Source organism: Xyrauchen texanus, chromosome 8 (assembly GCF_025860055.1).
Source record: "Xyrauchen texanus isolate HMW12.3.18 chromosome 8, RBS_HiC_50CHRs, whole genome shotgun sequence".
Lineage (NCBI taxonomy): Eukaryota > Metazoa > Chordata > Actinopteri > Cypriniformes > Catostomidae > Xyrauchen > Xyrauchen texanus.
Window position 1 is genome coordinate 10,607,487 of NC_068283.1, and position 27,690 is coordinate 10,635,176.

The following is a 27,690-nucleotide window of genomic DNA, read 5'->3' on the forward strand; positions in this document are numbered from 1 at the left end:
CCAGTATAGATCATCTATAGATCACCAGTCTTCGTCATGCCTGTTTGCCAACTTATTTGATTCATTGCTTATATCGGTTTAACCGGTTAATAGTCGTGGTAATCCGGTTAAAAGAATTTGGCAAAAGTTGCATTCCTAGTTTCAATCACTCCTTCAGATTCCATTTTTATTCTTTCAACCAACCAGCGAACAACACATGCAAGATTTGAGAATATCAAAGGCAGGTAAGGCTGACCTGATAAAGGATTCTTAATAGAAAGGATATGACGCAAACTTTGAACGTGCCTTAGTTTCCTCCTACCTCTGTATACAACCTCTGAAGGTAGGCTTTTTCAGCTTTCGGACAGTGCCATAGTGATGTAGGTAAACATGCCTTCATACCAGGCTGTTATAATGGACTGGTGTACATAAAAACAGACAAGTTCCCCTGTGTCCACATGACATACTGTAAACACACACACATGCAAAGAGGCAAAGTGGGATTAGAGCGTGTCAGCATGTATCCATGTTTTCCGCAGTGTTCCCGTGGAGCAAACACATAGTTCCATACTGATGGTCACTGATTAAACCATTACTCTGGGCTCTGCAGTGCCTCGCCATGGGTGGCCAATCACACAGCCAACAAGTCACCCACCCACCTGCACATTCATATAGTTTCAACATGCCGGTACGTCCCATACTGCACTCCGCATACTATGTCAATCATGTCTGTCCACTAATCTCTGCCTTTCTCTCAGTCTTTTTATCAGTCCATATCTCAAACTGTAGCCCCAGTGACACCGAGTTATCGCCCAATCCCCTCTACTGCCACTGGATTAATAGGCTCATTCTCTTATTTATAAATGTGTTCTAATCCCAGAGACATTATCTCCAATCGAAGGGAAAATTGGACTGAGGGGAATAACCTTTGCTATTCGAATGAAAATGGTATGAAGTCTCAAGCAAAATGAAGAAACCAATTTAAAGTACAGGATTGTCATATTTTTTTAAATATACAGATTTAATGATTCATCATCATTTAAATATTTTTTTAGATTTTTTGTGGACAGAAATATTCCTCCTGTTGTGGCCAGCAAAACAGGCAAAACTGATCTGATGCTAGTCAACAAATGTATCTACCGTAATCAACTAGTCATGCAACTTCTAATGCGTATGTTTGTTTAGTTGTATGGATAAAACATACCTGTATCTGATGTGTGATTTTGTCAATGGCTCTGTAGGAGTACATGTAGCTGTAGAAATGGATGAATCACTGGCCCCCTGGCTTTAAAACCCTGTGACTGACCGCACAGTCTGAGACTTTGTGTTCAGTTCTGTTCTCTGTCCAAACTGGATTCTCTCTCTTTCACACTTTTTTTTCTTTTCCTAAGGAACATGCTGTACACACCTTAATACCTACAGATATTTTTGGCACTGTCACTTTTATTAATAGCAGTGGTAATGGCAGGAAATGACTGGGAGAATTGGGGAGTTGGGAACTGATGCAAGCTAAATTTGACCGATCATTTCCTAGCTGGGCACTATGGCTCAGCGTGTCAGATCGTATCAAACTCATTTTGGGTCAAGGTCTGGATTGGACATGTTACCTTATGTGGGACATTTTTTCATTTGTTAAACACAGCAAGATCAGAAAATGATCTGCCCTGGTGTTGCTAAATATAGAATATTATGAATACATCATAACATATTTGGTCCACTGGCTGTGACAACCCTGCTCTAGGCCATGGCTCTAACTAAATCTAATACATTGTACAGGACAATATGGAAATATACAGTCTTTTTTCTTCTTTTACAATGGAAAAGCATCTATGCATGGCTGTTGCGTGTAATCTCATCTTTTACCCCATCAACAGGTCTTTCTGCTCCATATTTCTCATTTTTCACTCTTGAATGATTTTTCCATCATTTCCCTTTCCCTCATTTGCCCTTCCCCCATGTTCTGTCTGTCTTACTCAAGTTGAAGTGACAGGACGATGGGTGGGGTGAGAAGACATGTCACTACAGGGCGGCTGGTGTGCAGAAACTGGGGCTAGTGCTGCCATGATATGAGCTCTAAACTAATTCACAACAGTTGAGAAGAGATTGGATTTGACTCTGCAGTAATTACAGCCTGGGGTGAGGGGGCAATGCCCTCAGCCTTGAACACAGAGACTCTCACACACACACAGTGACCAACATAGACAGACAGGAATACAGAGGTGGACAGTGCAGATAAGACAAAAATGGGGTGAGACAGTAGAAAAAAGGGATGCACTCAACGGGGGAAATTAAATGGAGAAACCTGTATCTAGTGTTGTAGATGCAAATGTATGGCATTGATTGGCTCATTAAATGCCCACAGGGTTCCAACACTGTTCCAAGAGCTTCATAATTACTCAAGAGCTAAAAGAAAAGGAGGAGAAATTGAGAACCACTATTGTGTACATCTGTATCCTTTACCACGATACACAGAGGCAGTGGCATTTTTGCATGTTAATTTAACCAAGTAACCAATGATTAATAGTTTCATTAAATGTTTGATATCAATTCCACTAAGGCACTAAACCCACATTTTTTCTTTTATGCAGACAATGTGAGTGTCTTAGCAAAACTCAACACTACAATGCTTGGGCATTACAACTGATACAGGCATTGCTATATGGCTGTTAATGTGTTCTGAGTGGATGCTAGAGCATTGGTAGGTAATTCTAGGGTAACTGGCCCAAGCCCAAAGTGTCTATTTTGGTCCCTAGATATTACTTGCTTGCCTTAATAAAGTCACGCCATTGAGCCAGAAGTTGCCATGTCATGCTGCTCCAACAAAGAAAGCTAAATTTAAAGCAACACAGATCGAAAATGTTAGCTCTTGTAAAGTCAAACAATAAATGGCTTACTTATAGTTGTCTCTGCACATTAAATGAGAATTAAAAAAGTACTTTAACATCTAAATTAATTACATAATTTGCCTTTAAATAAAAGAAAATCATACAGGAATGAGAAAAAATAAAAAATATATATATATATATATATATATATATATATATATACAGGTGTATACAGTGAAATTATCTTGAGCCTAATGTGTGATGCATTTGGGTTCACCTACACGGATATCAATCATTTGTCACATGTCACATGGGTGCTCTATGCTGTGCTGCTCTATGAATAAGAACTATAGTTACTTAATAATTCATCAGGCGGTGAACTTCTAAAGCTGTAAAAATATAAAAATCAATCAATGGAATTGAGCTTAAAATACCTGATTAGCAGAGCTGCCTATCAATTAGAGAAGAAATGATTGATTACGCAATTAAGAGCTTTAATAGGCAGAAGCATGTTTGCAAGGCAAATTTGTGAGGGAGGAAGACGTTGTGTGGTTGACTAGTAGAGTGTGGATGCGATCAGCTTTCTTTTCCTCTTTCAATGCATCTCCAGGCACCACTTAATCGCTCAGTTGCTCATTAGCACACAGCTCTACCCTTGGAAACCAGCACCATTAAAGCCAGCATGGCTGCCTCATTCAGCCAGCTCTGCAGTGATGTGATTCAGAAAGCAGAGATGCAGCACCTGTCTGTACATGTGCAAGAAAATAGGGTTGGCAACTTGGATATGTAGGTTTAGCTTGGGTTAGGATGAAGTCTTAATAGACAGACTTTTGAATTACGCCACAGAGTCTGGTCCACATTGTATCTTATTCTGGCCAATAATTGTCCACTTAGACAGGTAGAAATGGTCTGATCAACATGTAAAATGACCAACAAGTTTGTTTTGTTTTTATGTGCTGTAAATAAAAGGTGGGTTTATCTGAAATCATTTATAATACAATAATAGACCAGTGTGGAAAATGTAATTCAAGTACTGATGCCACAGTGTTCACAAATGGTTGAACAGAAAAGAGAGAAAAAATACAGACTTCAGAATTCAGAATATTTGTCCTTTTAAAAAGTGCTGATTATTTTAATGTTCTGAGACATAACTCCAATGTTCTACTTGTGGCGGATAGCTAGTTGGCTTACTGTTGAGTTCCTCAAACAAAACTCTTAGTACCTTCCAGAGATTTGAGGCCAATACAATGAGAATCTTTGGCAAATTCAGTGTTTGGTTCTTCCTCAAAAGTGCCCATTGCATCGACCCAGTTCCTTGTAAACACAACTTTGCTTCCTGGTGGACTGGTAAAAAAACCTGTGCACTATGACCTAAGAAAGTGGCATAAAGCCAGCCATTCAGATTGGAAATAGAATTTTACTGTTGTTGGACCTCATGTGCTCAGATTGGAACAAAGGCAGGCCTACACACAGTCATAAAGCCTGACTGAGGCCTGTGGGAACACTCAAAGCCTGATAACACAAAAACAGCATCAAATTCAAACAAAGGGAGTCCAATCAGTCTAAAGATCCCATCAAGCCTTGCTCACTTTACACCTAGGTGTGAAATTCTGAAGGATCGAACTCTCAACTCCTATTGGATGAAACGCATGACAGAACGTGTCCCTCAAACATGATGTCATCGAGAGTAAAAAATCTTGGAGATTCCTCCTAATCCTTGCTTCCAGCGACAGTATTTGCCATGCCTAGTTGCAGCCCTGCTGCTCCAAGGTGTAGCCTCACTACCCAAGGAATTAACATATATACCTGTACTTTGGCCATACAATCTCCATCTCGCTGGACGAGCCGAGATTTTCTGTATCCCACGAGCATCTGGGCAGAGATAGAATATTATAGTGTGTTCTCAACTTATTGCTTGTACAGTTTACGGACTGCCGAGTACGCTCATTGCTGCTAAGGTATTACTGTAACTTACTGTTACCACAAATGAGATTTGCTGTGTTGATGTCCAACCAGGTTGGGCTGTTTGTGCATTTCCACCATCGTGGGGCTCGGTTGCGTCCGCTTCTGAGGCCGTCAATCTGTGCAATTTATCAGGTGGCTCCCTTTGCAGCATGTGGAGCCTCATGTTACTCTCCACGATCCACGCTCAACTTACCACATGCCCCAATGAGAGCGAGAACCACTAATCGTGACCATGAGGAGGTTACCCCAAGTGGTTCTACCCTCCCTAGCAACTGGGCCAATTTGGTTGCTAAAGAGACCTGGCTGGAGTCACTCAGCATGCCCTGTATTCGAACTCACGACTCCAGGGGTGATAGTCAGTGTCAATACATGCTGAGCTACCCAGGCCCCAGTGTATTGATTATTAATTTATATTACTGCATCAATACATTTTGTTATACTTAAGAGGTATTGTTCTGCATGCACCTGTGCCAAGGGCTGGCAGGGGATATCAGAGCTCGGATTCAAGCCTTCATTGTTCCCTTTGTGAATGTCGACGTTCGCCGGCCATTGACTTTCCTAAGAGAACAAACCTACATTAAGACACAAAAGAAAGAATGTGCACAAGAAAGTTTCTTTTCATCTGGCTTTTCTCCTGCCTTATTTAAACTTGAGCCTGGCACAGCAACGCGTCCTGTGGATGCAGCTCTCGACAGACCAAAGCGTTCATAATGTCAGGTGCTCGCGCAGCGCATATGTCAACAAGCCGTTCTCACATGCATCCCGGTTTCAAATGGGTGAAGGGGTGAATTGACTCTTAAATTTCTTTCTGTTCCTCTCACAACACTATCATATGGGTCCAGTTGAATTTAAGGTGCTTTTATGAGTGATTTTGGAGCTTGAACCACCACAATCACAATCCTCACATCCCTCAATCTTGTGTTTCATGGATGAAAAAAGTAATACTGCTTTTGAATGATGAGGGTGAGTAATTGATGGCAGAAAGGTCAGTTTTTATTTCATTGGTTATTAAAGTTTGTAAGTATCAATAATCAAGTGTAAATTATTGTCCAGAGGTCCTGACAGCACGAAGACATTGCTGTCTTGTGCTACTTTTTGTATCACAAAATTTTCTTTTTTACTTAATTGTACTTAATTGTATTTTTAAATAAAACTTTTTGTTGCCACATGAAGATGAAAGTGGGGAGTGAACTATTTGGATGTAGGTCAGTAAGTAACCACCTAAAACACCCTAGCAACTGCATAGCTGTACATTAAAAACCATTCAGAACACTTTAGCAACCTTAAGGCAACATTCTAGTACCACACACAACATCATAGCAGTACATTTTTCACATCTACTTTTCAATCTCTTCTCTTCTGTTCTATCCATAAAAAGTGGCAAAAGCCCAAAGAATATAAAAAGAAAAAGAGGCACTGACAAACAGTGATCCATACATACACATTAAGCCTGCTCAGGCGCTGCCAGAGTGAAATTGAGGGAGGAGGGCGGAGAAGACAGATTCCAAAACAAAGACACTTTTTTCCTCTAGCAGAACAGACTGAAGGTCACAGAGTGTATGTCCTGCCCAAGCAGTGCTTGTCTCTCTCTCTATATAGCCTGTCCCTGGCTCTCCACTGTCACAACCACCCGCACCGAACCCAATTACAGCCCAGCACTGCATCCCATGTTTCACACACACACCCATGTGTCCACATCACACCACACGCCTCTCCCACAGCGACACATCACACCACATACTCGAGTGTCTCTGCACCCTCCATCAGCCTCACACCATGCCAGCACCAAGCTTGGCCAGAATGAGAGAGAAAGCAGACGACTGGAACAGATAGTGTTAAGATTACGACTGGAACAGAGCGAGAGACTAATGAGTAAGAGCCGGCCACACAAAGCAGAGAACACGTCCTCAACCATTTCCTGTTGAGGACAGGATGTGACACAGCAGCGGGATAAAAATTTACCCTGAAAGGAAGGAAGAAAGGAAGGAAGGAAGTAAAATGGAAAGGTGGCAATGAATCAAAGGAGGAAGGAAGTGGGAGGGAAGGAAGGAAGACAGGAATGATTGAAGGAAGGATGGATGGATGGATGGATGGATGGATGGATGGAAGGAATGCTTGTAGGTAGGAAGCGAGAAAATAAGGAAGGAAGGAAGGGAAAATGGGAAGAAAGAAAGAAAGAAAGAGCTCGAATTAAAATCAGGACTCTTCTTGAACTACCTGTTGAGGACAGGATATAACAAACACCGTGAGTGACCCATCACACTTTGTTGAACTAAACTTGTGACTGCTGAAGGTTAAAACACATTTACCACATATACTGTTTCACCTTGAGTCTAACACCTCCTGCTTGACTTCCTAAGTCCAGCATCTCAACGTTTTTTCTGCCCTATGTTTGATCTGTCAAATTGTGAAATATAGCCAGTGTGAGAGTGAGTAGGGCACACCACAATCTTCAAGTGCTGTGATTTCATTTGCGTAGAGATAATAAAACTACTTCATAGGGCAGAGGATAAAACCAGCTGCATAATGCCACCAGAGACTTCGGTTAGTCCGGCCTGTCATAAGCTAATGGCAGCCGCATTATAAACGGATATAAATGGAAACTCAATACTGCCTTCCCTAATCAAAAAGAGGAGGGAGGGAGCAAGTAGGCCAAGAGGAGAGAGTGAAGTGCGTAAGTCAAGGAGAAATAAAAGTGAAGACGATGCCGACAGTCACGAAGATCAGGTTGCATCTAGAAGAACAGGCAATGTCCTTAAACCTGTTACGAGTGTCAAGGTATCGCACTGCCTCTAGATTACTCATGCAATTCACCTCTATGAGAAATTATCCCTATCTTTAACGCTTTCATCCTACACTCTCTAACCCTGATAGCACATGTTCCTCCCCAAAACCTTTGACAAAGCATCAGTGTATTAGCACAGACAGCATTTTTAACCCTGGGTTGAGGCCACTTTTTTATCCTGGGTAAAGCAATGGTTCAAACTTTTTTGTAAGAGGGTGAGCACTGCTTTTAACACTGGGTTTTGAAACCCTGCTCAAGATAACAATTTAAGTTTGAAAAGCTCTTATTTTCATTTCAGTAGTGATTAGATGATACAACAGTAGTCTTGGATTGCTATACTAACACCTATTGGCATGGATGAAGTATTCGCCTAAATTTTCTGTTAATGAACTTTTAGAATATCCTGTGGATTTTATTTTTATATACTGTCTGGCCCACATCAGTCTCTCTCTCTCTCTCTCTCTATCTCTCTCTATCTCTATCTCTCTTTAATAATTATTAAACAGTGGCAGAGAACAAAAACACACTCTGTTACACAAGCACACAAGTGCGACGGCGACATCAGCACATTCACACCAGAATATAATGATGACACACAATCACAGACGGTGTAAAAACCAGACATCTCCATCATAGCTGACCCCACAGCGCACACACCAGAAAGGTAGAAAGAAAATGTGCAGACCAGACCTGACAGCAGATAATGCAGGGCTTCAGACACGGCCTCAGTCTCCTGGATGTCTCTCATCAGTGAAGACAAACACACACACACACACACACACACACACACACACACACACACACACACACACACACACACACACACACACACACACACACACACACACACCAGAGACAGGGATCTTCAAAGCCCATTTGAAAGAACACACCACTGCCACTCTCGCTTGCACCCCCTCCTCCCCCACTCCAAATATATACCGTATTCAAAGGCCATCCATTAACCTTTCACTTGCACAGGCCTGTCTGTGATCTAATGCTCTCAGCATCACACTTTGAAGAACACTGCACTCTACCAGCAATAGACAGAGAGGAGAGGCGAGGAGAGAACCAGACGAGATGAGACAGACTAGAACAAACCAGACCACACAAGAGGAGTAGAGGAAAAAAGAGAAGAGAAAACCAAGCTAACTTATGTCAATGTTTGGTATTATGAACAAATGGTTCTTTACTTTACTTTAAACACCCATTATAATGCTGAGGGATGTGACAGTTATGGATGCTTCAAATCAAATCGTGATACTTTCGGTAGATTACTGACTATTGCTTTAATCTGTTACGTGTTTCATGCTTTCTGCATCTATTGTCAGCATTTGGGAAGGGATCATTTTGACAAACTTTGCACTTTGCATAGTTATCATCATCTAGTACTGCTGCGCTGCTCAGTGTGTTCCGCACACACCCATTAGAGGTTGCCGTTCGCTCATGCAGTGCTGACTGATGCAATCAATGCATAATATTTTTGGTTTAGTAATTGCGGCCATATGGTGATTTCAATCTTATTTTAATTTGTATTTGTATTGCTGCTTGGTGGATATGAAACCGATGTCTTAGATGTCAAAGTCTGCAGGTTTCAAAGCGTTTTGGATGGTTGTCCCTTATAAAGTAAGTCCTGCTTTCTAAATGCCCACAACAAAGAGATGCCACAACTGTAACAATGTCCCCCCCCCATTTAACCTAACTACCTGTCCACAGTAAAGTTATCTCAGTATGCTTTGAAATATCACAACCATCCATGCAGAAGATGTATTAAATGAAATACATTAGTCCAAGACTAAATTAAATTATTTTTATAGCAAACTTTTGAAACAAGTAGGCAGCATTCTCTGGGTTTGACAATGAAATAAATTACTACACAAAAACAAAACAAAAAACATTACATTCAAATAAGAAATTACCAAAAATTAGGCCTATATATATTGCCTAATTATTGCCTATTATTTTCTATTACTGCACTTATTTTAATAAACCATGACCTACAATTCTGTGAATGAAAAAATTACATTCTCAGAATGTTCTACACTTTTTTTAAATCAAAACTAGATAAGACTATCTAAACTATATGTCTAATGCAGAGTTCACTTTTAGAAATACTAGCTTTTGAATTTTTTAAGATTTTAAATCTACCGCTCTCTTTAGCATTTGCTGAGCTTCTTTTAAAATGTAAAAATTTAATTTTCCTTCATGCCAGTGGTGTTTAACACTGCTTAACACATGGTGAATTATTGCATTAAGGTCCGTTAACAGGTGTTTTGCCCGTGATGGAGCGTTAGTGGAGCACTCTTGGAGCGAGAGAAAACAATGACGCTCCATTTTTTCAAATCATGCCACTCCGCTCAGCTCTCATATTCTGTCTCCCAGAAACTTGTGTCCATTTTGTCACATCTCATCCAGAGAAGAGAGGAAAATACAAGAAGCACCCCTTTCAAACTACATCTCAATTCTGATAAAGCCACAGAGCTGCTTTATTTATGCATTACAATCAGCCAATACATGTCTGAATTCAACTCTTGCTGCTTCAAAAGCCATCAATGCTGGATTCATGCAGCCCAAACAAATTCCACCCTCATTAAACATTCAGACAGGAAAGAGCTGGAAGAAAAATACGGCAAAAACAGCTGGTCCTCCAGAGCTCAAATTATAATTTAAGAAGACGAGGAAAAAAAAGAGGAGAGGATAGAAAATGTGCGCGCGTGCACAACAGGACAGAAAGTCTCTCCACAAGAGCGGCCATGAAGTGAGGACTGATGTGTGTGTAAGATGTGGACTGATTGAAAAGTTCAGAGGCCTGGTGCTGTAGTCACACACACACACACACACATACACGCATACAAGCACGCACACACACACACACACACACACACACACACACACACACACACACACACACACACACACACATACACGCATACAAGCACGCACACACACACACACACACACACACACACACACACACACACACACACACATTGGTGCGGCTATCCTTATGAGCATACGTTTTTATTTTTATACTGTACAAACTATAAATTCAATCCCCTAACCCTCATAAAAAACTTTATGCATTTTTACATTTTCAATAAAACTCTGATGGGGACACTAGAAATGTCCTTATAAACCACATTTATAGCATAATACCCTTGTAATTACCAGTTTGTAACCTAAACAAAAGTCCTCGTAAACCACTTAAACATGCATACACGCACACACACACACACACACACACACGCACACACATGTTGGTACTGCTATCATTATGAGGACTCTCCATAGACATAATTATTTTTCTACTGTACGAACTGTATCCCCTACCCCTATACCTAAAAAAATAATAATAATTTTTACATTTTCAAATAAAATATCATTCATTATGTTTTTTTAAGTGATTTGAATTATGGCGAAACTCGGTTTCTTATTTGCCCATTGAATGTCTCAGTTTTTTTAACACCTCCATTTCCATTGGTTGATCAAACAGATAGTCCCACCCCAAACCCAGGCCATTGGTAAACCTGCGCAGACTTTGCTTTGCATATGTATTTTATTAAAGGAATATATACATTTTAAATGAAATAAACGACAGAAAAATACTTTTTAAGATTTGCAAGGTATTGTGTGTTGCCCTCTAGAGTTATTATCAACATGTTTCATTGATATTGATATTTATTTATATGGTTTTCAATTCAGTCTAATCAGAAACGTGTCATATGCACTGTACTTGGGGCTTGCTTTACAGAAGGGGAAAACAATATTATCATGCCTGTTATAAAATCTGCTAAAAATAACATGTTTCCAAAACATTCCCCGTCTTGCATTGCTCAGTAACTGGTAGTCCAGCAAATAAACTCACACCATTGGTTGAGACAGAAGTTGTCATGTTGGGGTGGCTGTGGCTCAGGTGGTAGAGCGGATCAGCTGCTAATCGCAGGGTTGGCGGTTTGATCCCCGGCCCACATGACTCAACATGCCGAAGTGTCCTTTGGCAAGACACTGAACCCCAAGTTGCTCCCAATGGCAGGCTAGCGCCTTGCATTGCAGCTCTGCTGTCATTGGTGTACGAGTGTGTGTTTGTGTGAATGGGTGATCGGGACATGGTGTAAAGCGCTTTGGTAACCTCTAAGGTTAAAAAAAGTGCTATATAAGTACAGACCATTACCATTACCATAATTAAAGCGGTTTCATTCTGGCAAGTCCACTTTTTATTATCCAATCAATTCCTGATGGCGAAAATCAAGCCTCACCCTACATTTGTTCTCATTAAATATCCAGATTCACTCTGAAATATGTAAGATCACAGAAGTAATATGGGTTGCGAATGTCACTTCACGTTGACTTTCAACGGCTTGCATAGTAAAAAAAAGCTAACCAATCAAACAAAGTGACAATCTCTGGAGTGTTGCTTACTCTATGCCATTTCAAAGTGACATGCAACCATCCACGCTCCTGGCAACACAGTTGAGTGGTGTTCGACATTATCTTGTGTCACTCAACGTCTAAAGGTCTAACTCAACAGAAAAGCCTTAAATTAAGTCTTGGAGGGAGAATATTTAACAAATGAGTGAGCATTAGAGTGAAGAGTGACATTACTAGGCTGCAGAGAGGGAGTATGTCACTGCAGCTCAGCAGTGTGAGATCAAGGGGTGAGCGACAGACATACAGATAATTTTATATGAGACGTGAGAGTGTTACAGGGAGGCGTGAGAGTATTAGACCTCAGAGTGTGAATATTAGACTGAGTAAAAGTATAAGATGGTGTGGAGAGTGTTTGAGTGAGATGTGAGAGTACCAGATGGAGAAGTGAGTGTTTTAATGTTATATTGAAGAAGGGAATTGACGAGTGTGTGTGTGTGTGTGTGAGACACACTGCATCTTAAAAGGAGTATTTCAGGTCCAATACAGGTTAAGCACAATCAACAACATTTGTGGCATAATATTGATTGCCACAAAATATCATTTTGGACCTTAAAAAAAAAAAATTATAAAAAGATATTTAAATAAAGCTTGACTATTTCTTAGTATTTTATATGTCCCCTTTTTTCTTTAAAGTTGATGTAATTTGTTTATAATGTTAAAATACCATCCAAAGTGTGAACAGTGTGGCTGTGCTCTTTCTCTCATAGCGTTGGGGAGTCCAAATCATTGAAGTTAATCGGTTCATGTAAACAAACTAGTTCACATAAATGACTCTCTAATTGACCACGGAGACTCAAAAGGACTTTGCCATAAGTCACGTTTTTTGAAGCAGCATATTTAGTTCATTTCTGCTCAGTTATATTTTGACTCACTTATATAACATACAGTGTTTTCTAGTTTAATTAGTTTATATTAAGTATAAAATGTACATGTTCAATGTAATGTTGTTACCCTAATTTTGTAGTGTCACCCTAATGAAATAACTATCAGGTCTTCAGAACATTATCTAATTGTTATAGTATACAGCAGGGGTGCCCACACTTTTTTGCATGATGATCTACTTTTAAATGGCCAACTCAATAAGATCTACCAACTAAAAAAAACTCAGTTTCATTTTTTTTAAATGCTTGTTGGGAATACTGTATGTATCCCTACATGGAATTAATCTTGTAATTAATAAAAAAAATATATATGTAATAATGTTCAATGTTGATATCATTCAGTTTTAACACTAAACCCAAAACACCTACAGCACAATAGATTACAATAGCCAGGGCATTTACCTTATTCTGATGATTTGCACTGAATGGAATCAGACAGTAGCTGCTGGTGGCTAGTCTCAAACACTCGCAATTTCGCGCTCTGTTCTCAGAAGCCCATGGAAGGCTCAAACCTAGTTGTCATGGCAACTGAATAAACAAAAATCTCGCCTGGTCAAAATGTAATCGTCAAGTGCAAGTCAGACAGAAACTAAAAGAAGGAAAGACATATATATATATATTATTATTTTTTTATTAAAATTTTGTGCGATCTAACAGCATTGCCTTTGTGATCGACTGGTAGATCGCGATCGACATATTGGGCACCCCTGGTATACAGTATTTAAAAAAAGTTCCTTGGGGGTGGCTGTGGCTCAGGTGGTAGAGCAGGTTGTCCACTAATCGCAGGGTTGGTGGTTCGATTCCTGGGCCACATGACTCCACATGCCGACGTGTCCTTTTGGCAAGACACTGAACCCCAAGTTGCCCCCAATGGCAGGCTAGTGCCTTGCATAGCAGCTCTGCTATCATTGGTGTGTGAATGTGTGTGTGTGAATGGGTGAACGAGACGCAGTGTAAATGCTTTGAATACCTCTAAGGCTATATAAGTGCAGACCATTTACCATTCCTAAAGTAACTTGTAGTGTTGCTAACTATTTTTTTATGTATTTATTTTTATTTAATTTTTTTCGAGTAGCTTACTGTATTTAGGCACAATTTAGGAGTAGCTTGTAGCATGAGAAGCTACAGCTTCAAAGTGCTGTAGCCTCCAACACTGCTGAAAACAATCATTGTTGTACAAGAGGCGCAAAAATTACATGCTTCACATTTAATGGTAGCATGCACTTCACAAGTTCATGTGCAAAACCTGATGATCCATGTTATCCCACCATGATCTGAGAATGTTTCAAAGAGTATTTTGTGTGCTTTAATTGAAGCAAGCAAATTTGACCTTTTGCACAAAAGAAGCCAACATGGTCAATGTAACACATTTTATCAGCTACCTAAAAAAGTAGAGCAAAATCCGAAATATGTCTAAAAAAAAAAACATTTCCAAACCACATTGTCAATGTGTTCTCCGATTTTTGGACTCCGACGTTTATATATATATATATATATATATATTTATAGAGGGAGTGAGCAGGAGAGACAGAGAGTGCGAGGAACTGCAGAAATGAGAAACAGAATTATGTGCGCTCTGTGAATGTGTGTTATTTGTGCCACGCTTTAATGGCAACACAAGGCGATCAATGAGCCCATAGTGGAGCGAAGGCTTCCTTATTTCCCCAAATTGCCTGCGCTAGCAGCACAACCTTGATAACGCTCAATTGATTATTAATGCATCATTAATCCAGAGCCAGGTCACAGAGACAGCTAGAGGCACTCATGCACACACACGCACACATATAGAACATTGACGAAACGGCTCAGAGCCCGGGGCCAAAACGTGTCCAATGGAACACTGAGTACATCACATCAATTCACAGCAGCAGAAGTAGGCAAATTAAACACAGGAAATACAGCGGCCACCAAATACACCTGGACAAGCAAACGCTGCATGCTCGATCACTCTTTCTCTCCAAGTCTGGCATGGACCACGCAGAGCAGCAGATGGTGTGGTGGTGTTGAAGTGGAAGGGCACTGGCTGGACAGGCCACCACCATATCCCCCCGTCCCCAGTCCTCAGGCCCATCACATGCACACCAGTTCTTCAGCCACATGGGCCTCTCCATCCACCATAAACACTAACACACACACAGTCAAATCAAACGCATCCTCACTGCCCTTTTTATAAAGACTATGGGAGACCAATGCTAGCTTTTCACTTTAGAATGCAAATGCATTCTCACTTAAATGTATCCATGTGTAGTAGACACTAGATATTCACACTAGATGTTTTTATGTGGACCCAAATTCAATTGTATCTTTAATTAATGTGATAGTCGTCTTTTGAACTCAGGTGTGCATCAAGGAACCATAATCAAGTTCCATTCATTGTTGATGTGAACGCAATCCTGAAGTGAACTGCTATTGATTATGTATATTATGCATAGCTGTTCGCCAGTTATTTGGTAGTAACACTTAAAAAAGAAAGCGAAACAAACATTGTTCATCATATTCAAATACAACTAAATGTTTGTGTGCCATAATCGAGCAAGATTCATTGTTGATGTGAAAGCAATCTTGAAGAGAACTGCTATTGATTATGCTTATTATGCATTGTTGTTCGCCAGTAATTTGTTAGTAACACCAAAAAAAATGGTCTGCACTTATATAGCACCTTTTTAACCTTAAAGGTATTCAAAGCACTTTACACTGTGACTCATTCACCCATTCACACACACTCGTACACCAATGGCGGCAGAGCTGCCATGCAAGGCGCTAGCCTGCCATTGGGAGCGACTTGGGGTTCAGTGTCTTGCCCAAGGACACTTCGGCATGTGGAGTCGTGTGGGCCGGGAATCAAACCACCAATACTGCGATTAGTGGGCGACCCGCTCCACCACCTGAGCCACAGCCGCCCCAAAAACAAAAAGCTAACAAAGAGGTTGACAAGTAAGAGGGATTTGGGATGTCAACCGAAAAGTAATATTCAAATTCAACCAAATGCTTATTCCCATATGTAGGCTTGCACTGAGGAATCATAATCGAGTTTGATTCATTGTTGATGTGAAAGCAACTTGAAAAGAAATGAATTGCTATTGTTTATGTACATTATGCAGTGGTGTTGTCACGGTACCAAAATTTCAGTAGTCGGTACCGATACCAGTGAAACGGTTCCAGATATCAATTTCGATACTACAGAAAAAATTTGATAACATATGATAATGGGCTACTAAACACACTCCTTTAGCCTATTTAAAGTTACATTTCAATGTAAATAATATATTAAAAGATATGCATGTTTCCTACAAGTGTTTTAAAACTTGTTGGACTTTAAGCAGGGCCCTGCTGAAATCTGCTTTATATTATCCCCAAATCGTTTTTTATTTTTATTATTATTATTATTTATCCAGAATTTCATGTTTTAATGTTTAATTTCATTTAATTATCAAAGTGGTGTCTAATCCAAAAAAAATTCTAAAAGTAAAAAAATAGAACCATCACTTAACATACCACTGCATTTTTGTATAACAAACTTTTGTGATATATTGCTTATTTTTTTTATTATTACAATAATTATTCATTCATCACTTAAAATAACTATAATAATAATAATTATTATTATTTATACAGTTAGGATTACATTTTACTATACAGTTATAATACATTTCTGTTGCAATTTCTTCAATTTCAGGTGTTTATTATGAATCATGCTTTTATTTTGACATGTATTTTTGACGGAAGTTTAACTTCTCCAGATAAACAGTTTGCTACATGGCCCAGTGTGATCATTAAGGCACCAATGATGTGACTGAATAATTTAAATGATAGAAAAACACACTTCAGAGTGGATAAGTGCTCTGCTCTGTCATTTCTCATACAACATGTATGACTCTCATAGTCTGTGGCGTTTCCAGTGTATGAGTGTTCTGCTTCACACAATCATTTAAAGCTCATGTAGCTTATACAGACTAAGATGGCAGCATTTTGCGGTTTAATAAGCACACTAGGACATATCACGACTTGATTAGTGCATTTCCGTGTAAAAGGAGTCATTTTAGTACTGACTAGGTACTGAAGTACCGGTACTTTTGACAACACTATTATGCATTGTTGTTTGCCAATTATTTTCTTGTCACATCAAATAAACAAATCGGAACGAACACTGTTCTTTGTATTCAAATCTAATCAAATGCTTGTTCGCACATAGGGAGGAAACATACTCTACGCAAGTATGGAAACTTAATGCAAATGCTTCTAGCTATGGAGGCTACATGTTATATGTTTTTGCGTTCTGAAATTTGTTGCAATTCATTACGCATATACAAGTAAATATTGAGAGACGGGATGGTGGCTCAGTGGGTAGCACTGTTGCCTCACTGCAAGAAGGTTTCCAGTTGTGTGTGGAGTTTGCATGTTCTTCCCACGTTTGCGCAGGTTTTCCCACTCCAAGACAGCTGGGATAAGCTTCAGCATTACCTACATAGGACAAGTAGCTATGTATAGAAGATGGATGGAGGCATGCATTGCATTCTCTGCATAGCAGCATGGGCCGCTAAACTAGGGTTGCTAACTTTTCGCCATGCAGATACGGGACCCTTTAGCTATTTTAACGGTCCATTACGGGATGATTTGCTGGGCTGACATTCAGGGGAGCCCCCATTTTGCCAGTTCAATTCGGGACAGTAGGCATCCTGTATGGGACGTCTTAATTTCGGCTGAAATACAAGACACCAAGGCTTTGAGACCATTCGCAACCATACTCTCAAATATCTCTAAATTTTCTCTTTCAGACCACTACATGGCAGAGCAACATTTTGAAGGATTTACTTGGCATGTTAGATATACTGGTTAAACTTACGACTTGTTTACAACTACCTGAATAATAACACATCCTGTTTAATTGGATCTAAATTACATCTTTTAGTTGGATCATTTGAAAGCATCTCTTTCGCCCCCTCGAGCACTGACGTTGTTACCGCCACAGTAAGGAAAAAACATTAAGTATGTACAACAGGACCAAGCCTTTGCAAAGTGTTAGCAAAGCACTTGTGTCATTGTTTGTTTTTGGCATTGAGAAAATGTAGCGAGTGTGAAAACGACTTCAGAAGTTAAGCCATGACAACAAATTCAGTGGCTCACTATGCATTTATATGAAGAGGAGTAGGTGGGGTACCGACCCTGTGAGGAGGGGCTGACGATGCTGAGGGCGATGGTGCAGGTAAAGAAGATCCAGAGAGAGAGAGCCATGCTGTGGAGAAAGCGAAGGGTGGTGGGGGGTGGGCAGTCAGCAGGCGCTTCAATGTGGGACACTCCTTCCCTATCGCCTGCTCACTGATGGAGAACCTGGTGAGAAGAGAGACAAAAGAGAAAGAGAGATAAATACTAATAGCAGGACCTAAATTCTTACTGTCGGCCATTCCCTTCTGCGACTCAATAAAAAAGCAATACTGCCCTATGGTTCTGTTCATTCTGTCTTTTGCTCTGGCAAGATCCACATTTTTTCTAGCTCTGTACAGCCCATTTCACATCGTACTTATTCTAAATAACTAAGCGGAGATCTAGATGCACTCTCAGGTGCCTATCAGGAAGAGTTAAATTGCTAAAGCTGAACTACAGCCATTTTGTTCTGGCCTAACATACTGCAACAACAGTTTTTTCCTGACAAACAAGTCAGTTAAGTTACCTTTATGTTATGCTGTTGTTCATCAATAAATCATAAGTAACACCAAGTAAATAAAGTGAAATGGCTACATAAAGTGCAAATACTTCTAGCTATGTAATCTCAATTTCATGTGTTGTTACATTCGAAAATATGTCAGGAAGCAATACAATAGCAAGCTTTAGCACAAACTGTCTTCTTCTACTAGACTGCCATGACAGAGCAACAGTTTGAAGAAAACCTTTCTGTATTAAAAAAGCAGTACTGCAAAAAAACAAAAAGCTTAAACCAGCCTAAGCTGGTTCACTGGTCCTAACTGGCCCACTAGTCTGGTGAGGTAGATTTATTTTGCTGGTTTTAGAGGGGCTTTCGTCAATTGTCAACTTGTTTGGCTGAGAGACTTTTTTTTTCAGAAGTGCAGTAGACTTTTGTTACTATTGCGGCAAGATTGTCTTTAAACTGTTGCTCTGGCGTGACTGAAAACTGACTGTAGAAGACATTTTAAGCTAATGCCCGCTAATTAATTGTGATACTCTTGTTTAAAGAACAAGTTTGAACCAGCCTGCGCTGTTTTGCTGGTTTAGCTGGTATTCCAGCCTGGACAAGCTGATGTTCAGCTGGTTTGCCAGCTGGTCTCCCAGCCAGACCAGAGATTATTTAGCAGAGATGGGCACTTCTGAATGAATGGGAGAAATTGGAATGCCCAACCAAGAAGCTCTAGCACTTAATGGTCAATGGCTGTAGAAAGGAAGTCCTGCCTTATAGGTAAAAGAGCCAATCACCTTTTAGCTACAGACATCTTCTGTCAATCAACTCGAGAATATGCAAGTGCATTACCTAAACAAGCCATGACAATTTAGTTTTTTTTGCATAATCTATAAAGAGGTATAGAAGCACAATTTATGATAACTGTGTTGTCAGATTTTATTTCAGATTAAAAAAAATTGTTTTCTCATAATCTTGCCCAACCATTTTGGAGATTTAAGTTGTTCCCCATTTAAGTATATAGGAGCTGCACAGGCATGCCTCTTGTTTACATAGAAAAATAGCTGCCCATGATTGTTCCAAAGACGGCTGCCAAGTGAACTGACTTGCTAAAAAGACTTTGGCCAGACCAGCTGACAAGTGTCCAACGTTAGGCTAGTCAGGCTGGTAATTTTGCCGTTTTAGTGGGGTTTTTGGTACTTGACAGATGGCAAGCTCAATACCATCTTGGTCAGGCTGGGAGACAAGCTAAACCTGCTTAAACCAGCTAAGCCAAGCAAACTAGCTTAGAATGGTTTATCAGCGTATGCAAATTCATGAACACAAACAAGCTCGATTTCAAGTTCTTAAATGTGTAAGAACACAATTTAATTAACAGTTTTCTCTTTCGTGTTTGCTGCTGTCATGGCTGAGTAACAGTTTGAAGAGAATGTTGAAATAATGTATCATTAAAAGTAGTGATTTTGTCTATCAAAGTCAGATGGACACCTTTGTTCTGACCAGACACACATTTTCAACATAATTGAGAGGAGATCTCTGCGCCAGTCAGGTAGACTTTTGTTCTGCACTAAAACAGCAACAGTTGTTCCCTGGCAAACACTTTAGTTCCAGTCATTCTGGATCTTGACTGGACGTGACATGCTACATATGCATGGATGTGAATGCACTGAAGGACATAGGGACACACACAGTGTAGCTGTTTCGTGCACGTTTAGAAGCTCAAGAAAAGCACAGGTATAAAGAAGAGGGCAGAGGAAGTGGGAGAGAGAGAGTGGACAGTGTTTGAGTCAGTTGGTACTGCTAGAGGGCCCATACATCTCATTTGCCTAATGACATAAATCACAATCTGGAGGTGTCTTTGATTTGTTCTTGAAGGCTGCTCTTCCTTCAGGGCTGAAGGAGGAAAAACGACAGAGATGCACTGAATTATTAGAGCTAATGCCACTCCTGCTGTGTGTTTTGATAGAACAGACAGATTGTCCTGCATGTTTATTGGGAGGGGGACCAGTGCATGTGTGTGTGTATGTGTCTCTTCAAAGGGAGTTGCTTTGATCCTCATAACCCTCTACCCACTCTTTTCATTGATCTTCCCTAATCATAAAAAATAGATTGGCAATAAAAAAAGGCTGCACACACACACACACACACACACACACACACACACACACACACACACACACACACACACACACACACACACACACACACACACAGGTTTGTTTCACTCTATAAGTGAGGACACCTCATAGACTTCCATTGATTTCATAGCAGGCTAATTATATTTTCTATCCCCTAACTCTAAACCTAACCCTCACAGAAACCTGTGCGCATTAGTGATGGGTCGTTCGCGAACCAATGTCAACCAATGAACCAAAGATGTGCGAGGGAGGGCGGAGCCAGCTTATTATGTTGTTCAGATTGTATTTGTTTTGTTACATTTATATTCACTTTGTTTATATACATTAAAAAAGTTATACTTTAAATGCACATGTGAAATAGCCTTCTTTTTTACATTTACACTCACCTAAAGGATTATTAGGAACACCATACTAATACTGTGTTTGACCCCCTTTCGCCTTCAGAACTGCCTTAATTCTACGTGGCATTGATTCAACAAGGTGCTGAAAGCATTCTTTAGAAATGTTGGCCCATATTGATAGGATAGCATCTTGCAGTTGATGGAGATTTGTGGGATGCACATCCAGGGCACGAAGCTCCCGTTCCACCACATCCCAAATATGCTCTATTGGGTTGAGATCTGGTGACTGTGGGGGCCATTTTAGTACAGTGAACTCATTGTCATGTTCAAGAAACCAATTTGAAATGATTCGAGCTTTGTGACATGGTGCATTATCCTGCTGGAAGTAGCCATCAGAGGATGGGTACATGGTGGCCATAAAGGGATGGACATGGTCAGAAACAATGCTCAGGTTGGCCGTGGCATTTAAAAAATGCCCAATTGGCACTAAGGGGCCTAAAGTGTGCCAAGAAAACATCCCCCACACCATTACACCACCACCACCAGCCTGCACAGTGGTAACAAGGCATGATGGATCCATGTTCTCATTCTGTTTACGCCAAATTCTGACTCTACCATCTGAATGTCTCAACAGAAATCGAGACTCATCAGAACAGGCAACATTTTTCAAGTCTTCAACTGTCCAATTTTGGTAAGCTCTTGCAAATTGTAGCCTCTTTTTCCTATTTGTAGTGGAGATGAGTGGTACTCGGTGGGGTCTTCTGCTGTTGTAGCCCATCCGCCTCAAGGTTGTGCGTGTTGTGGCTTCACAAATGCTTTGCTGCATACCTCGGTTGTAACGAGTGGTTATTTCAGTCAAAGTTGCTCTTCTATCAGCTTGAATCAGTCAGCCCATTCTCCTCTGACCTCTAGCATCAACAAGGCATTTTCGCCCACAGGACTGCCGCATACTGGATGTTTTACCCTTTTCACACCATTCTTTGTAAACCCTAGAAATGGTTGTGCGTGAAAATCCCAGTAACTGAGCAGATTGTGAAATACTCAGACCGGCCCGTCTGGCACCAACAACCATGCCACGCTCAAAATTGCTTAAATCACCTTTCTTTCCCATTCTGACATTCAGTTTGGAGTTCAGGAGATTGTCTTGACCAGGACCACACCCCTAAATGCATTGAAGCAACTGCCATGTGATTGGATGATTAGATAATTGGATTAATGAGAAATTGAACAGGTGTTCCTAATAATCCTTTAGGTGAGTGTATATCAGTTTGTGGGATGCTGCAGTTTTGCAAATTGTTATTTATTTTTCTTTGATATGGTGCAATATTCTATTACCGCCACCCTACACGCATACTACACAGTCTGCGTAGGGCACCAACTCCCTAGGGTGGCACCATCTTACCCTAGGAGGGCACCAGAAAGTCAAACATATATTTTTTTAAAAGAGCAGTTTGGGAGCCAAAAGAGCAAACGTGAAGGCGAACGAGCTGGAATGCCCATCACTAGTGCACATCAGTGGATTTAAAGCTAAACATGATTAGGCCGATTAACAGGCCTTTTTTTTTTACTAGTGAGGACCACATCAAATGTCCTCACTAGTGGGTTTGCAACAAGTTTTACTATGTTAGTGAGGGCATTTTCAAAAATGTGGCACTCACAAATACACTGAAACTTGTACAAACACACACACACACACACACACACACACACACACACACTTTATGCACATAAAAATGCTGCCATACATAATGAGAGAGAGAGAGAGAGTATTTTAAGCCAGGTTTGATTGTGCCTTTAGTTAACAAAAACAAAACGGCATTCAAAAAATTATTTAACTTCTGTAATATAACATATTTCCAAGTGTCCATCAGGATTTGATATCCACTCGGAATGTGAAAAGTGAATTATGATGTTATTTGGCTGATATTATTCCTCCTGTCTGCATGGCCTTGTATATGTCAGCAGAAATGTGTAGTTGTTTCAAAGGTGGAGAAAATTATATATATATATAGTATATAATCCCCCATGAAATCACTTCATGGGCTGTTTTCCTTACTGTGTTGATAAACTTCAAATTTAAGTTTATAGAAGGACTCATCACTTTTAAATTGCCAGTAGCATTTTGTTAACTTAACAGCCATGGTTGATGATGAACTTTTAGTACACTAGCATGCCTTAAAGATGGCCTTAAAGCAAAAAGACTTGGACCTAAAGCCATAAAACTCCAAATGTGATCTCATGGGGTCTTTAAATAGGGTCAATTTGGATTTCATGTTGTTTTTAAAGATGGTCACCCCTGACGAATTCCGAACTTGGCAGTGCTTCCACCGTCCTTCATTCCTCCCAGCTCCCATCCTTCCCACTCTCTCTTCATTCTCTCTCCTTCTTCATTCCATCCATCACTCCATCCTCCCCCTCTCCTCCCCCTGACCTTCTCTGATATTTACCCTCCTCTCCTGTGGCACAGCAAAAACCCACAGCCACCAGCAAAAAGAGAGAGAGTGACCAATAAAACTGCCCATGACAAAAAAACACCCAGCATGCATGCGTGAAATTCAAAGCTTCAAAGTCTTGGAGGTAAAAGAGAGAAAACAAACACGAAGCACAAAGCCCTTCCTACCGCTGTCTGCATGTTACTAATGGTCAAAAAATGCTTCCCTCCCGAGGGGCGCCACAGTATCTGTTATTTTTCCTCGCTTTTGTAGCTGTTAATTAGAAAAAAATTGTCTTTCAACCCCTCTCTTTTGATCTTGCCTCTGTCTGCACTCGGCACAAAGGCTCTCCTGTGGTCGCAGCTGATAAAGAACAGAAGGGAAAAAGATTGAGAGAAAGGTGGAGAGCAAAAGAAAGAGCTCTCCGTACAGCAGGCGGTCCTGGGAGTCAGTGCTGGGTGGGAGCGGAGGAGTACATTGTGGGTTTTCACCAGTGACCTTTTGCTCTGATCATACCCACCATTATCATCAGCGTTACTGTTCCAATGAAGAGGATTGTAATAGTTCTCTAAACCCTGAGAGGCTGTAATTTTTATAAAGAGGATCCCATGGGAAAGAACAATCAAGTAAAATCACTTTCAAATCTCAAAAATGGTTAGCTGGCTTGCCAGCAAGGTCAAACTGGTCTAGGCAATGGCTAACGTAGCTAGGAAAAGCAATGAGCAGGAAAGCCATTCTGCATGTCAGAGATCTCAATATGAACTCAAAGATTTCTCAAGGATTTGAGAAACGACATTTCTGATTTATGCCATTCATGTTATTTTTAAAGCTCTATCCTCTTACTGTATGTCAACAATTGTCTCATTAGTGTCTTTTTGTTCTCCTAAGGAATTTAAGCAGCATTTGAGACAAAGTTGGTACTTAATGGAGGTCTCCGATGTGTTTCATTTGAGACTTCGAAGCTACGAAAGAGCAACCGACAGAAGATACACAATGCCTTTTGATTTCTGAACAGCACTTTAAACTTGTGTCTAATCTAAATCTATTTATCTGGAGCCAGTCTTGATCCAAGGCAAATAACCTAATTATCCAGTTACATTAGATCATTACTATAATCACCGCAATCATTATTATCTATTTGCTTAGCAGACACACTCATGCAGGACGACGCTCCATACATCTATTGTACACATGCCGCAGGTTTCTCAAAACCACTCATTGCCTCGATCGATAATGTATATTCATTTATTTTTAGGTGAGAGGCAATTTCCCAGTACTCTGCAAGCTCATTTAAGATGAAGCAGGAAATAATTCTGGATAAGTCTGTTAAACACAAAAGCAGATGTATATGTCAAAAATGGTATGGTGAAATAGCAAATTGAAAATGGAAAACTAAAGACTTTAATGAATGATATTTGACATCAAAACCTACATCTTATTCAAGTGTTCATTTTTACACAGCTTTTTGTTTTAGTCATGATTTTAGACTTTTTTGACAAAAATATCCTTTAAATTTGGTCAGTGTTTCATCATTTCATGTCCATCTTACACGGATTAAAATGGCATATCATTTTAGTCAACGGAAATAACATGGTAGCATAAAATGAGTATACTTCAGTAGGATTGGAGCCCTCCATCCTCCCCACAGCCTTCACGGTTGGATGATTGGTTCCTGGGGGCAGCGCGCCGTTCGCGGCCTCGCATCCCCCGGTCCCGTTTTTCCCGGAGGTGCATGACGAGCTGACGTCTACGTGGAGAGCCCCGCTCTCCGCTCGTCTAGGTGCCACCCGCTCCACTCTCACCACCCTCGACGGCGGAGAGCGCCATGGATACGGGGCAATTCCCCAGGTCGATAGGGCAGCTGCGTACCCTCTATGCCCCAGTAGCCCTACCTTCTGGCGTGGCCGCCCCGTACTCCCATCCAAGCCCTGTAGGACAACATCCTCGTGGCCCTCCTGCAAGTCCACCAGGCCAAAGCACTCAGAAACATGCACGATGGTGGACCTGATCCTGATGTGCTGCAGGAACTGCGCTCAGCGACCGACCTCGCCCTGAGAGTGACGAAGGCCACAGCGCAGGCACTCGGACAGGCGATGGCCACCCTAGTGGTCCAGGAACGCCATCTCTGGCTCAACCTGGTCGAGATGCGTGAGGCCGACAAGAACCGCTTCCTAGACGCTAGTCTCCCAGATTGGCCTTTTCGCCGACACTGTCGAGGACTTCGCCCAACAGTTCTCCACGGTGAAGAAGCAGACGGAGGCCATATCTCACATCACGGCAATCTGCTTTCAGATTACGACAGTCCCGGTACACCGGACGCGGCGATCCCACCTTCCGCCTGCCCACGACTGTCCCCCGGCCGGCCGGTTCAGACGAGTTCAGAGGATGCCAACATCAGACCTCCTCCTCAGTCACGAACCCGCCCCCTGCCGGGCGTGCGGAGCAAGGTAAGTGCTTTGAGTCTATTCTCAACACCTCAGCCTCAGGCCGCAACGAAGCCGCCCGACGCTGCATTACCTGTTCCACCCCGCTGCGAGGCCCGCCGGGTACGTCCAAAATACTCGTCCCTTTGGTGCCCCTAGCGCAGAGCGGGGAAGCGTGGTTTTCGCTTCCCAACACGTCACGCTGGCTGCACTGGACCATTCGACTCGGTTACGCAATTCAGTTTGCCCGGCTCCTGCCCCCCTTCAGGGGCGTCCGCTTTTCCGCAGTACACGGCGAGCATGCCAGTTCCCTGCGCACAGAAATCGCGACCCTCTTAGCCAAGGGCGCGGTAGAGCCCGTCCCTCCAACCGAAATGAGGAAGGGTTTCTACAGCCCTTACTTCATTGTACCCAAGAAAGGCGGCGGCTTACGACCAATCCTGGACCTCGCGAGTTTTCAATCGGGCCTTGTTAAAACTCCCGTTCAAAATGCTCACACAGAGAAATATTCTGGCTGGTGTTCAGCATCTAGATTGGTTCAGCAGCGTAGACCTGAAGGACGCGTACTTCCACGTCTCAATTCTGCCACGACACCGACCCTTCTTACGGTTCGCGTTCGACGGCCAGGCGTTTCAGTACAAAGTCCTCCCCTTCGGCCTGTCTCTGTCCCCTCGCGTCTTCACGAAGGTCGCAGAGGCGGCCCTTGCCCCGCTACGAGTAGCCGGCATCCACGTTCTCAACTACCTCGATGACTGGCTCATCCTAGCACACTCTCGAGAGTTATTATGCACACACAGAGACCAGGTGCTCTGGCACCTCAGCCGCTTGGGGCTTCAGGTCAACTGGGAAAAGAGCAAGCTCACTCCGGTTCAGAGCATCTCCTTTCTAGGGTTGGAGTTAGACTCAGTCTCAATGACAGCACGTCTCACGAGCGAGCGTGCTCAGTCGGTGCTGGACTGCCTCGCTTCCTTCAAGCCAGGCACAGTGGTCCCTCTAAAACTTTTCCAGAGGCTCCTGGGGCATATGGCGTCCTCCGCGGCGGTCGCACCGCTGGGGTTGATGCATATGAGACCACTCCAGCACTGGCTCCAGACTCGAGTCCCGAGACAAGCATGGCACCACGGCACGCATCGGGTAAGGATCACCCCGCCTGCCTCAAAACACTCCGACCCTGGACAGACCTCTGCTTTTTACAGGCAGGAGTGCCCCTGCAGCAGGTGTCCCAACGCGTTCTGGTCACAACCGATGCCTCCCGGTCCGGGTGGGGTGCCGTGTGCAGCGGGCACGCAGCAGTGGGCCGTTGGAAAGGGGCCCCGCTGCGTTGGCACATCAACTGCCTGGAGTTGCTGACCGTCTTTCTTGCCCTGAGGAAGTTCCTCCCGTTAGTTCGGGACAAACACGTCCTCGTGAGATCGGACAGCACCACGGTGGTGGCGTACATAAGTCGCCAAGGCGGCGTACGCTCCCGCCACATGTCACAACTCGCCCGCCGTCCTCCTATGGAGCCATCAGCGACTCAGGCCGATGAGAGCGTGCCACTCACATCCCCGGCAAGCTCAACGTCGTAGCGGACGCGCTATCACGACAACGCCTGCCCGGCGGGGAGTGGAGGCTTCACCCCCAGTCGGTCCAGCTGATTTGGGAACGGTTTGGCAAGGCCCAGGTAGACCTGTTCGCCTCCCAGGAAACCTCCCACTGCCCGCTCTGGTACGCCCTAACAGAGGCTCCCCTCGGGACAGACGCGCTGGCACACAGCTGGCCCTCGGGCTGCGCAAGCACGCATTTCCCCAGTGAGCCTTCTTGCACCGGTGCTGTGCAAGGTCCGGGAGGATGAGGAGCAAGTCACGCTAGTGGCCCCTACTGGCCC

The 27,690-nt window shown here is 42.2% G+C and overlaps 1 protein-coding gene across 1 annotated transcript in view; it reads right to left on the minus strand.

The window, feature by feature from the left end:
* The window catches only part of adgrl1a (adhesion G protein-coupled receptor L1a), a 233,484-nt gene that overhangs the window by 113,440 nt on the left and 92,354 nt on the right, over nt 1–27,690 (minus strand). The window contains exon 2 of the mRNA XM_052132835.1: nt 18,023–18,188. Within this exon, the coding sequence (XP_051988795.1) occupies nt 18,023–18,092 (70 nt within the window). The 5' untranslated portion in view covers nt 18,093–18,188. The remainder of the gene's footprint in view (nt 1–18,022; nt 18,189–27,690) is intronic.